This window comes from Mirounga angustirostris, unplaced genomic scaffold (assembly GCF_029215605.1).
Source record: "Mirounga angustirostris isolate CCGP_5_RB_7025 unplaced genomic scaffold, mMirAng1.0.hap1 SCAF_15, whole genome shotgun sequence".
In the NCBI taxonomy this organism is placed as follows: domain Eukaryota; kingdom Metazoa; phylum Chordata; class Mammalia; order Carnivora; family Phocidae; genus Mirounga; species Mirounga angustirostris.
In genome coordinates, this window is record NW_026991723.1 from 6,053,640 (window position 1) to 6,067,064 (window position 13,425).

The following is a 13,425-nucleotide window of genomic DNA, read 5'->3' on the forward strand; positions in this document are numbered from 1 at the left end:
TACTGTGTGCTTATGAGTTGCCATGTGTTCTGTATTAGCCAGATGCAGACCCTGGTATTGAAGGCTTTCTAGAGTTGTTTTTACAGTTGGTGTCATTGGAATTTTACAGATATATTCAGCAGAATTCTAAAATGACCAGTTCTGAATATTTTGAGCAGCTGATAACAAAGTTATTTAGAAATTTCTGTGAATTGCCTATAATTATGGTGAACTCATGAATTCATGTGTCACACCACGTGATTCCTAGGTCACAAAAGGAAAGATGGCTTTCTCAAGAAAGCTAGAAATACTCTTCGTGCACTCTGACCCAGGCCTGTGGGTCCCAAAACACGATTTCTCCAGGGTCTAAGCTTTTCATCCAACCAGCCTGAATGATTTTAGCAACCCCAATTCTCCTGACCTCCACATCACATCTTTTTCTACAAATTCTAGCTCCAAGCGTGCCAGCCTCCTGAAGAGACTTCTACTCCCCGGAGCATTGCAACCTTGACCCACAGCCGCCAGCAATGTACTTAGTAATGGTTGCAAAACCATGAGCTGTTGATTGCTTCACAGTTGAATATCTTGCCTTGCTGTTAAGTGTTAACCATGTTTCTAAGTATGGGAGCCCCGATGTCCTATGCAGGAGTCCTTAGGAATAGAGACAGACCAAAGGCTATATGACTCTTCTGTGACTATGCAGCAGACACCTTTTTTCTCCCAAGAAAGGTCGGAACAACATAAGCTTACAACAGCAGCTAGCTGAAATGCTACTCAACAGGAAGATTCTGTACAGGTGGAAACTATTCAGTTGCCCTTTGTGCATTCATAGAACAGGGGCTATTTCTTAATTCAAGCTGGGAGAGAAAAAGGTAAGAAAAATCATGACTACTCACAGCTCTGTCCACTTCCCTCCTTATGGTGGCGTCAGATTTTTTTGTTGTGTCTGAAAAAGAGAAATCCCCAGTGACGGGATAAGATTAACGAGAAAAGTCTTCTGTTTCTAGACTAAAAGATGGCAGAACAAAAAGTTAATCCGATAAATCACATGTATAGAAGTCCAAATGTACACTGTGGCTTGAGACCTCAGGCTGAATGATAGAGTAAAACTGTACCCTTAGGTGAAAATTGCAAACAAAGCAGTCCTCTACTTCCCATTCCTTTCTCAGCCCCTGGTCCCAGGCACTCAAAGGCTGAGGGACTGCTAATTTGGGTATTCAGCCCAGGAAACATCCAGCTTCAGAAATCTCTCTCCCTTTTCTGCTTTGCTCTTGACTGCCACTTCCCTCCTGTCTGCCCTACACAGAGCAAGAGGTCTCATCAATTAATTTACACTAGGATGTATATGACGGATACTCTTCAAAGCAACTTGGGGAGTAGAAGCACAAGTTCACATAATAGGATGCTGCTCACCACTGTTCCCCTGGTTTCATCTTTTTCAACCGTGAACGTCACATGCTCCCCCCAATCTGATTTTCTTCCAGAGCTTGATGCCCATGTCCTGCAGTTGCCTGGGTTTCTGAACTCAGTGCATCCGTAATTCTGCCTTTGCTCTGTCCACCAGATTTTTAGGAACTCCCTCATGACAATACTGACCTTGGCCTGGACTTTGAGGGCCTCCATCTAGCATTGCCATCTCCTCTAAGGATTCACATATGAAAGAAGCCTAAGAGTGAACCCGTAGAAATTGCCCTTGCATGGCGGAGTTTCAGGGCAATCCTCTCTAATGCTTGGGGTTGGTGGTGCCATTCTGTGGTTCTTATGCAACCATTGGCCAACATATTTGGGCTTTGGTTTATATCCCTGTAAAGTCTTGGCTCAGTCTTTTAAGGCAGTGCCATTCAAAGTGGAGAGTCCATGGGTTAGTGGTGGTAGGTGACCTATTGCTTACCAGCCCCCAATGAGACAATTATAGAGATCTAGTGCAAACATTTAGAAACTCAGTTCTTTTGGGTGGAGACTCTCTCCTTCCATTGCCCAAAATAATACTTATTCAGATTGGGCCAATTTTTTCTTAAGCACTTTGGTAACAAAAAGTCCACACATTTCAGTGTCAGACAGACCTGTGTTCAAACCCCAGCTATATGACTTTAGGAACACTTTCTGAACCTCCATTTCTTCATCTGCAATATAGACACTACTCCTTGCCTCAAGCAGTTTTTGTAAAATGAACTGAAAAGGAGTTTGTAAAGGGTCTAGCCCAGTGCTGTCCAACAGAATTTTCTGCAAAGGTGGAAATATTGTATATCTACTCTGTCCAGTGCAGTGCCCTCTAACCCCATGTCACTACTGAGTGCTAACAAGGTGTAAGCACTTAAAATGTGACCAAGGAATTGAATTTCTATTTAATTTAAACTTAAATAACAACGTATGGCTATTATATCATACAGAGCAGGTTAACATGGGTACTGCATATAGTAGGTTTGATGTGTAAAATTTTATTGAACATCTACATATGCCAGGTAATGTTTCAGACAATGGACATGTATTAGTGAATAAGAGAAACACAGACCTTATGCTCATGAAACAGAACTTGACATTATTTTTACAACAGAAGTTGCCAGATTCTTCTCCAGAACCTAGTAAGTCACCAGGAGCCCTGAACTGTTGAGGGCTCCTCTTGGGCAGAGATGGTAGGCAGAACCTTTTATGGACTGACAGGCCTGCCCTCCCCATGCATCATGGTGTACAGAGCTGGTTGCTGAGACATAGGTGGGTAAATGTGTTTAGGAGCAAAGAAGCCTTCTGGACAGAAAGGGGCTGAGATTGCCACCCCTTTACTTGACTCTCTCAGATAGATTGAGAAGTTCAGGACAGCACTGGCCCTAAGAGGAACTCAAGAGAAGGAAGTTAGGACTGGCTTCCCCAGCTTAACATGAAGGCCTTGAGCTGAGTAGGCTGGCTGGGTGCAGCAGTGGTTAAAGCAGGAAGCCCCTTTGGCTTCATCAGCTCTTGAGGTGGGGAAGTAGAAGCTGTAAGAGGGAGACATTGGACTTCTGGCTAAGATGGGCAGGTGGGTGCTCAAGAAATTAACTGGAAAATTAAAAGGGAGGCAATTACATTTGGAGCCCAAGGTATTAAAAAAGGTCCTAGATATATAAGTGTGTGCTGAGTGTATTGAAAGAAGAAGTAGGTGCCGTGGAAGCATCTCCACAAGGGGATTTGCTGTAATGGGTGTGATGAGAGGGCAGAATCAGGGGAGGCTTGATGAAGTGGCAGCTTCACTGAGATTTAAAGGATGACGAACTTAGGTGAACAAGGAGAAGGAAGTACTTTAAGAAGAGCAAATGCTGGGCGCCTGGGTGGCTCAGTCGTTAAGCGTCTGCCTTCAGCTCGGGTCATGATCCCAGGGTCCTGGGATCGAGTCCCACATCGGGCTCCCTGCTCTGCGGGAAGCCTGCTTCTCCCTCTCCCACTCCCCCTGCTTGTGTTCCTGCTCTTGCTATGTCTCTCTCTGTCAAAAAAATAAATAAAAAACCTTAAAAAAAAAAGAAGAGCAAATGATGAGGATTGCCGGAGGGAAGGGGGTTGGGGGATGGGGTTACTGGGTGATGGACATTAAGGAGGGCACATGATGTAATGAGCACTGGGTGTTATATAAGACTGATGAATCACAGATCTGTACCTCTGAAACCAATAATACATTATATGTTGTTAATAAAAAAATTGATGCTGAACAAAATTACTAAAAATAAAAGATACCGATAAAAAAAAAAGAGCAAATGCTATATGAGAAAACTCAGAATTGAAGGAAGCCATGGAGGAGGTCCAATCATGGAGACATGGTAGACTGGTAGAATTTAAAAGCCTGTTCCAGCTAAAAGTGAAAATAGATCATCTCAGACATGGCAAGAGTAGATGCAGGGTGACAGGCGGGAAGGTCCTGTTCTAGTCCAGGTGAACTCTGGTAGTGACAGTGAGGTTGGGTCAATAAGCTGTGAAGTGCTCGTTCTCATGTCACTTCCCATTTTACAGGTAGAAAAACCATCTCAAAGAAGTTAGGTAATTCATACAAGATCACAGAGCCAATATATGGCAGCATCGGGTGCAGAACTAGCCTTCTGACCCTGGCTTGAAGCTCTATTCACAGTGTCAGCCATTCTCAACCCTCTTCCATGACACATGAGTCTGTGTGCATGGCAGATGTATTTCCACATGTGTGTCCAAGTGCCTCCCATGAGAGAAAGCAGATCCCAGTGCGTGTGAGTTGCAGGGTGGAGGTGGAGGGTGGGTATTATATAGGCAGCCATGATTTCACTCTGGCTCATTAAAAACAAAAAGGGAATCATTTGCAAATTTATTCACTTACTCTCATTAGCAACAAGGGTCTCCCACCACAGTTGGTATCCGAGCCTTGCATCCGGCTTGGAACTACAGATATCCTCATTCACCCTTGAGACAGGGATGAAGGATGAGGGGAAGAATTTCTTCTGCTCTACCTGTGAGTGTGACCGCATTTCATTCTTCCAAAGAGAGTAGGGACAGAAAACTCTTTTTTTTTTTTTAAAGATTTTATTTATTTATTTGAGACAGAGAGAATGAGAGAGAGAGCACATGAGAGGGGGGAGGGTCAGAGGGAGAAGCAGGCTCCCCGCTGAGCAGGGAGCCCGATGCAGGACTCGATGCAGGACTCAATCCAGGGACTCCAGGATCATGACCTGAGCCGAAGGCAGTTGCTTAACCAACTGAGCCACCCAGGCCCCCAAGGGACAGAAAACTCTTGCTCATTTCTGATGTGACTAAAGGATTCTCAGGCTCCAGGCCTGGAACTAGGTATAGATCTGCTTCTGAGGGGTGTGTTTGGGGGAGGTAAAAGAAGATGGCAGAAGATAAGATTCTAATGAGGGGCACCTGCCATGGCTCTCTGAGGTCACAGACTTGCAGAAGTGATCCTGTTTAAAGTTCTATCAGATGCTGTAAGTCCTCCTTTATGGTGAGATGCCCTTCTTCTCCATTTCTATCATTTCTCTCTTTTTTTTTTGTTATGTTATGTTAGTCACCATACAGTACATCATTAGTTTTTGATGTAGTGTTCCATGATTCATTGTTTGCATATAACACCCAGTGCTCCATGCAATATGTGCCCTTCTTAATACCCATCACCAGACTCACCCATCCTCCCCACCCCCCTCCCCTCTAAAACCTTCAGTTTGTTTCCCAGAGTCCATAGTCTCTCATGGTTCATCTCCCCCTCTGATTTCCACCCCCTTCATTTTTCCCTTCCTCCCCTTAATGTCCTCCATGCTATTCTTTATGTTCCACAAACAAGCGAAACCATATGATAATGGACTTCATTTCTTTTTCTTTTCCCCTTCTTCCTCTTTTCCTCCTTCCCTTCTTCACTTCTTCCTTCCTCTTCAACCCTCACCCTCCCTTACTGTTGACAATAATTCCTTGGATTTTTAGTAGAGGGTTTTGTGGTTAGCACCCAAGTTGATGCATACATAGGGCAATGGACAAACAGAGCCTGATAATATCTTATGGCAGAAGAGAATACAGAAGTTAGACTGTAAATGTAGCATGACAACCACCTAAAAGCCCCCCAATTCTCAAATAGTGGCCACCCCAAATTCTTATTGAATTATTCCCACATGTCATTTCTTTTCTATAGACAAGGCCATGTGTAGACTTTGGGAGGAGCTCACTGGGTGCTGACAAAGGAACAGTTTAGGAAAGCACTAGACAGTCTGCAGATATTGTGGCCAGGGTTCAAAATTTGCACAACAGGAGTGGGTGGGTGACAACAGGACAGGATGAGGAGGGACTCCTGGGGACCTGCTGGAAGTCTTCAGGGCACCATCAAAACAGGTGCTCTTCCTGTCCCCAAATGGCCTCACACACTTTTCTCCTTTCCTTGCGAACCAGGTGATTCAGATTCCTGGGGGTTGGGGGGAAGGCTCAGCCCAGCTAACACCCAGACTGGGGAAATGAGGGATGAGAACCGAAGCAATCTTCTGTGGTGATCTTGCTATCCTCTCACCCATGAACTCTGACCACATAGCTATCTGCACTGCCAAAGTAACACTGATTTCATGAGGCTAATGACACTTCTTGGCTCAAAGAACAAAGCAAACTATTTTAGCACAGGAACAAAACATTCCTTTTAAAATACTCAGTATGAGGATTTCAGTTCACTGAAAACTAGAGCCATTTTCTTCTGGGGAAAAATCTTCAGGACGAGCCCCCTGAGCCCAAAGCGATGCACAAGCCCTGAGGAGATTCATATGAAACTGGGAAGCTGCAGGCCACTGGAGCAAAGCAGAGCCTCACACTGCAGACACCCAGTCTGTTTGGTTACCTTGAATAAAACTCACTTACCTTTTCTAAAGGAAAGCTTTTGGAAGAGCTGTTTTCTTAGGCCTATCATTGCAGCTACGAACATCAAAGTAATGATGAAGGAAGGGATGAAAACATGAAGTAGCCGATTTGAAGAGGTGTCAAGTTCTTTGCCACCTGGATGAAAGAAAAGCACCAGAATCCCATTACCTGGTAGCTTAGAGGTAAACCAACAAGTTGGCCATCTGAGTAGGTTACAACCAACACAGCCAACGTACGGCGAGCATTTATTCCATGCCAGGTACTGATCTATGTGTGCTGGATGTACTAGCTCGTTTACTTCCTATATCCACCCTATGTGGCAGGATTTGCAATGACCCTCATTTCACTGGTGAAGAAAATGAGGTGCAGAGTGTCTAGGAAACTTTCCCAAAGTTACATAGTAAGAGAGAGAGCTGAGATATAATCTAGGCTGTCTGGTTCCAGATTCCATGTTTTTCATCATTCTGATACACCTATCTGTCTGTCTATCTATTACCATCATCATCATCATCATCATTTTTCTGTCTAGTAGGTTAGTCCCTCAATTCAAACATGTCTTCTCCCTCTACTGTCAAGCACTCGCAGTCCTCAGAATCCATGCCAATAGTCATTCAATTTCAAGGACTAACAGGATCGTTTTGGAAAAATACAATATTGTAGATAGTGTTAACATACAAAATCCAGTTGTTCATACCTTAGTATGAATTACTATGACGAGCCCTTTCCTTGGCTCAGCTAATCAGTGTTCTGGCACTGAGGAAAAGGTGAGTTTAGTAGAGACGTGGATGAGAGGAGCAATTTTGGAGACAGGGGAAGGCCTTGTAGAAGAGAGCTCTGGGTATCTATAGGTTAGAATAAGGGCTCCAGACTGACAATGGGGAGGGCTGGAGGGGGCTTCATAATAGGAGGTAGAAGAGTACCCAAAGTAAACTGTGCCCTTTCCAAAAGCCTGAATTTGCCCCATGGAGTAACTTATACAGAATAAACACAAGAGCCTGGTCCAGGAAAAACCTGGCGAAACTGCTCGGGAGGAAGGGCTCGGTCCTGCCAACTGCCTTCCCTCCCACCATCTCAATGCCGTTTGAGAATCATAGATCGTTTTAGCAGAGAAGAAATCAGACACAATTTAATCTGAGCCCCTCATTTTAGAGTTCAAGAAGTAAGGCTCAGTGATGCTAAATAATCTATCTGAGGTTATCACTGCTAAAGAAGGGACAGAGCCAGGATTGCAAGCCTGGATCTGTTTGAGCCAAAGCTCAGGCCCCACAGATATTTGTCTCTACTGAAAACAGTGTGGTGAGCAGTAAGGAAGAAAGGATTCAGAAGCCTGGCTCATCTACACATTGGATGGCCCACACTGACTACAACTGCTCCTTTACTTGTAGGAAGGCTTATTAAGCACCACTGCAGTGGCGCTGTGAGTCAAGGAGCCCTGGGACCTTCAGCGTCCTCACAACAGGAGAAATCCCTACCTCAACACCTCTGTGCAAACCTGTCGTGTCCTTTGCAGGTTCCTTCACAGCTCCTTCCATGTACAGAAGCTCTACTCATCCCTGAAGACTTTCTAACGATGAACACTGGTCCGTTTAGCCTGTAAGTGTTTGGAGTGCAAAGACTTCACCTAAGTCAACTCTAAATCCCCTATAGAGCCAAGTACCATCTACATTAAAGATGTCAATAAGGATTTGGGGGGCTTAATTAATTAACTGTGTACCTGGTCTACCTGGCCCCATCCTCCCTGTCCTTAGTTACCTTGTGGCAGACTGATGCTTATCCCTTAAACCCATTTTCCCTTTCTTCCCTGTTAGGGCATTAGCTGGACACATGGCTTCTCAAGACGACATCTTGGAGCCTCCCCTGCGGTTAGGTGTGACCAACCATGAAAACTAATTTCAAGTCATGGGTCTTCTGAGTCTTGGCCTTAAGACATTGGATATGTCTTCCACCACTCTTTTCCTTTTCTGAAACATGGATGTAGTAGTCATCCAGCTTTGACAATTCAACAGAGACAACATTCTACAGAATGGGGAGCAACAAGATGGAAAGAACCCGGAAAGAACAGAATAGAGATATTTCCCTGCTCTGAATCACCTTCTATCTCTGAACATTACATAAGAGAAAAATATGCTTCTGTCTTGTTGGAGTTGTATTTTGAGGTCTGTTATGGCAGTTTAGTCTATATCCTTATATTCTTATAGATTGTTTTATAATAATTACATGTTACTTAACAATGATATGATGATGCAATGGGAAAACCATGTTTTATCCTTGCCACAGTCCCATGCACTCTTGCTAGAGGCATGATATTTTTCCCCATTTCCACGCTTTCTGAGTGCTGAGGACTTTGCAAGCATGTTTCATTCAATCCCCACAATCATGCTCTAATGTATCTATCATTATTTACCCTTATTCTACAAATGTGAGACCAAGTTCTAGGATGTCTCATTATATGTTCATGTTCTCAAAGCTAGTAGTAGTAGAGAGAGGATTTAAAGATCAAGTCAGGGGCGCCTGGGTGGCTCAGATGGTTAAGCGTCTGCCTTCAGCTCAGGTCATGATCCCAGTGTCCCGGGATCGAGCCCCACGTCGGGCTCCCTGCTTGGCAGGGAGCCTGCTTCTCTCTCTCCTTCTACTGTTCCCCCTACTGTGCTCTCTCCCTCTCTCTGTCAAATAAATAAATAAAATCTTAAAAAAAAAAAAACTATTTAAGATCAAGTCAGTTTGACTTCAGAGCCCATGCTCTTGACCACTGTCAGAGAGTCCCCTCCAGGTCTCTTGGGTGGGCTTCACTTCCCACCCCACAAGAATGTTGTTAGAGTTATCTCCTGTCTCCAATTTCATTACATTTCCTCGTGAAAATGCAACAGCTGGCCAAGAACAAGAACCCTTGTTTCAAAAAGAAAATGGTCTCATTGACCTTTCATTTCTGGTTAAAAGTTAGGATGTTCAGTCACATCCTAGAGCCACTGGAGCACCTCCCACCACCAGACTCTCATTGCTGTATTTGCTTTATTCACTGACTTCTGGAGAAGTTTGTGGTGGGTCACAGAAGTCAGCAAGGAGCAGGTCAACTGATGAGAATGAGTAGAAAGGAGAGAGTCATAAAGCATCTTAAAAATCCCTTTGAGAAACAGAAGTAAGGAACCATGGGGGGATGTGTGACTTTGGTCTCTTGTTGCTGGTATTTGGACCACAAACTAGGGGATCATTTGATTGCTGAGACCTGGCTGCCCATACAGTCTGGCAGCTGGGATAATGGGACTGGGATTATCAAAACTAATCCTCCAACCCACTAATCTGTCATTTATTGAGCACTTAGTATGGGGCAGACTGCTCTGTTTTTGCTTTAGTCTGGGTATAAAGAAGACCCATGTGAACAATTCAAATACATGGAAAATAAAACAGCAATGAAAGATAAAAGACATGTACAGTCACAGGCAAACAAAGTTATGGTGCATGTAATCAGTCTTAGGAGGAGAGATAAGGTAAAGACCTCTTGTGCCCTGGAGTTATCTAAGCTGCTCTGGAGAGAGGGTGGGCTTGAAGATGGTGAAGAGGGTGATTATATTTTATGTGGGAGAAACTGCCTGAACAAAGAAATCATGGAGGTGAGAGACGTGCAAGCAAGTTCAGAGAGCACGTGGTGAGGAAGGGGAGCTGACTAGAGCCCAGGAACCATGCCAGGGGGGAGTAGCATGGATACAACTCTAAGAATCTTGTTAGAAATGAAGCCATTAGAAACACCTCATTTTTAGGGTCAACTTTGAGTAAAAATAGTGAATTAGGCAAGTTGGTCTTCCAACATTCTCTCTCTTTTTATCACAGTGAAGATCCTCAGACTTGTCACTTAACGAAAACTGAGCTATAACTAACTCATACTAGAGCTTTAGAGGCATTTAAATGCTAACAATCACAGGGGAATTTCTTTTTCTTGGAATTGCTTACTTAACTGTCCTTTGCTGTGTGGAATCTCCTGCCTGGTTAAGTGCAAGCCAGTACTTTGGATGGAATGTGGTTTTCCAGAAGGGTCAGGGAAATAGGGGCCTGGGTAAGATGAATTTAGAAATAACTAGTATCTACGTTTTGCCCCACTGATTTCATCAGTACTTTTTTCTTTGTGGTAGAGAAGTGGAAGGGCACACTGGCCATTCCTCTGGAAACCTTGAACTAGTGAAAAGTTACAAATGAAGTCATGTGGCCCTTCTTTCCATGGAAGCCAACATAGCTGAATGCATAGTCAACAGTCATGGGTGGGGCCTGTGGGTCTGCATCAGTTCAGGATCTTCTAGGATTTCACTCATAAATGCAACTGGCAAAGAGACAGATCGTTGTGCAGTTAGAGATTTTTCAGCCTAGGTTTACCCATCCTTCCCAGAGTTGTATCCATGCTACTAGCCCCTGACATGGTTCCTGGGCTCCAGTCAGCTCCCCTTTCTCACCATGTGATTATCTGATTTGCGTGACTTCCATGCTCAGTAATAACAATGAAAAGGTAATTGCGACAACTCAGTCTGTTCAGGGCAAGGCAACCAAAGGCTCAGTTCTCTCAGGCCTGAAAGTCAGAGTCACCAGGTCTCCTCCCCACCCCCAGGGAAGCAAACCGTTCCATCTGAAGTGTTGAGTAAGGGAAATCTAGAATGTACAGTGGATGAGAGAGATCTCAATTATCAGTTATGGCTTGGGATCAACTGTAGCAGCAGGAACTGTAGCTTGTTCTATGAACTCTTGCACATGAAATCTTTTGAAGAGATCATGGCTGCCTCCCAGCCTGAAGGCTTAGTCACAGTGGACTTAATGTAAGGTTGTAGGTGAGCTTGAGCAGTGCAAGGGACAGACTGCTGCAGTCTTGCCTCACTGCCTTTTGGCTTCACCTCTAACTTCAGCCACGGCTTGGTAGAAGTCTAGGTGGACTTCATTCACCTCAAATGGCTACTTTGCTTTCTGCCCTGGGATGATTCTGACACTGCAGATGCTGGGGGGGGGGGGGGGATCTCACTCAGCTCACATACATGCATAGCTCACAGGGGGATGGGGTGTACACTTCTGGACACCACTGTCAATCTATATGGGTGAAACCACCTGATGTGCTTTGAGTGAGCATCTGGGGAGGTCATCTGTACACTTCCCAAGTGGTCCTTGGGTATTTGAGCTCCTGTTTTGCCAATAGCAACAACTTTGATAATGTACCCTTATATTTACTTTTCCTTCTTCCCTGTCTGAATCTCCTAAACATCTCCCTTCTGCTCCCTGCGGTCATGACCTAAATACTTACAAGCTCCTATTATAGGCTCTATTTTGTCTAACTAAGACAAAGGGCAAAAAGTGAAATACAATGACAACACAGTAAATTTTCTATAAAGTCAAATTTAAGCAGTACTAGGGACTGTCCTTTATTCAGAGATTATATCCTTTGCTGGTATGGTAGCAGAATACTGACTCCCCTCAAAGATGTTCATGTTTGAATCCCTGAAACCTGTGAATGTGTTACCTCACATGGGAAAAGGGATTTTGCAGAAGTGATTCTATTCAGGACCGTGAAATGGGAAAATGAGCCTGAATTATTGGGTTGGGGGAAGGAATGGAATGTAATTACAGGGGTCCTTACAAGGTGGAAGAGGGAGGCAGGTGAATTAAAGATGTGATGACACAGAAGCAGAGGTCTGAGGGATGTAGTTGCTGTTTCTGCAGGTGGAAGAAGGGACCATGAGCCAAAGAATGCAGGTGGCCTATAAAAGCTGGAAAAAATGAGAAAAGGAACTCTCCCTTAGAGCTACTGCCATCCTATCAACAATTTGAACCCAGCGAAGCCCCTTTAGGGTTTCTGATTTTCAGAAGTGTAAGCTAATAAATTCATGTTGTCTTAAGCCCACAGAGTTTGCAATAATTTATCATAGGAGCACTAGGAAACATATGATGTGCTTGGTGATAAAATGACCTGTCTGTTATGAAAGATCTTTTTTTTTAAAGATTTATTTATTTGACAGAGAGAGACACAGCGAGAGGGGGAACACAAGCAGGGGGAGTGGGAGAGGGAGAAGCAGGCTTCCCGCTGAGCAGGGAGCCCGATGCGGGGCTCGATCCCAGGACTCTGGGATCATGACCTGAGCCTAAGGCAGATGCTTAACAACTGAGCCACCCAGGCGCCCCTGAAAGATTTTTGATACTAGATGTTAGTTGCTCTTATTTGGCAAAAAAAAAAAATTGTCCTGGTGTATGAAGTTCTAAAGGTGGGACTCAGCATAATCAGGAAAGGCTCCAAAGGTTTTACAAAAGGCCAGTTTCCCTTGGAAACCTCATAACCACTTGACTGCCAGCAAAGCCAGCAAAGTAATATTCGTCCTGCTGACTCCTTGCACTGTGCCTGCGTCACAAGGATTAGCTTTTGTGCTGGGTATTTTCTGTTTCCTGTTCAGATCCATTCTCTACACTTCCACACTGTGCTCTGAGCTCTGAGAGGTTGACCTTTATGGAACACATCAGTGGACTCCCTTGTTCACTGACTCCCAGGTGGCTTCAGCCAATAGGAGATTGGAGGGGGGGAGGAGGAGGAGCTTGGGGAGCTCATTTACCCAGCTTCCATCAGAGTTGCTGCAGACGGCAGCATCCCTCCACTGGAGGTAGAGGCACGTTCCTCACAGTTCCCTTTCCCAGGATTCAATAACTACTCCAACAGTGGTAACTGCTCCTCTGACTGTCGAAGCCCCAGGGTCCTGCAATAGCTTTCCTAGCTTCTCTAAATCCTGACCACACCTTCATACATAGATCTTTTATCACTCTATCCTCACTCCGAGTGTGCCATCTATTTCCTGCCTAAACCCTGACTGATGGAGTTAGGAAGGGGGGGCCCACTCTTACCATGAGGGTCAATGACGGCTGAAGTAAGTTCTTTCACGTTAGCATTCCAGAACACACAGCTGACGTTCGTGCCAGGGGGTGGCTTTAGGCGCAGAACACTAGTGACCTGGTAGAGGGCTTCAGAGGTCTTGATGTGGCTGGTGTTGGCAGGAACACTGATGTTTGGCCAGGTCACTTCTGCCAGTGGATAACCTTCTGCCTGGCAGGTGAGCTCTACCTCATCTACCCCCGGGATCCTAAGTAAATGAGTGTTGATTTTCTTGTAGGAAGCTG

The 13,425-nt window shown here is 44.7% G+C and overlaps 1 protein-coding gene and 1 long non-coding RNA gene across 3 annotated transcripts in view; one reads left to right on the forward strand and one right to left on the reverse strand.

Annotated features, from left to right (window-relative positions):
- PDCD1LG2 (programmed cell death 1 ligand 2) overlaps positions 1-13,425 on the reverse strand; it is a 42,736-nt gene that overhangs the window by 10,987 nt on the left and 18,324 nt on the right. The window contains exons 3-5 of the mRNA XM_045881924.2: positions 13,153-13,422; positions 6,298-6,432; positions 876-925 (exon numbers count right to left, since the gene is read on the reverse strand). Of these exons, the coding sequence (XP_045737880.1) occupies positions 876-925; positions 6,298-6,432; positions 13,153-13,422 (455 nt within the window). The remainder of the gene's footprint in view (positions 1-875; positions 926-6,297; positions 6,433-13,152; positions 13,423-13,425) is intronic.
- LOC123849312 (uncharacterized) lies at positions 487-8,953 on the forward strand. 2 transcript variants are annotated; one of them, XR_010407663.1, is made up of 3 exons: positions 487-851; positions 7,683-7,890; positions 8,106-8,953. It is a non-coding gene; the product is annotated as an uncharacterized LOC123849312 (long non-coding RNA). The 2 variants fall into 2 exon arrangements; XR_006792028.2 differs by having other exon boundaries at positions 7,808-7,890.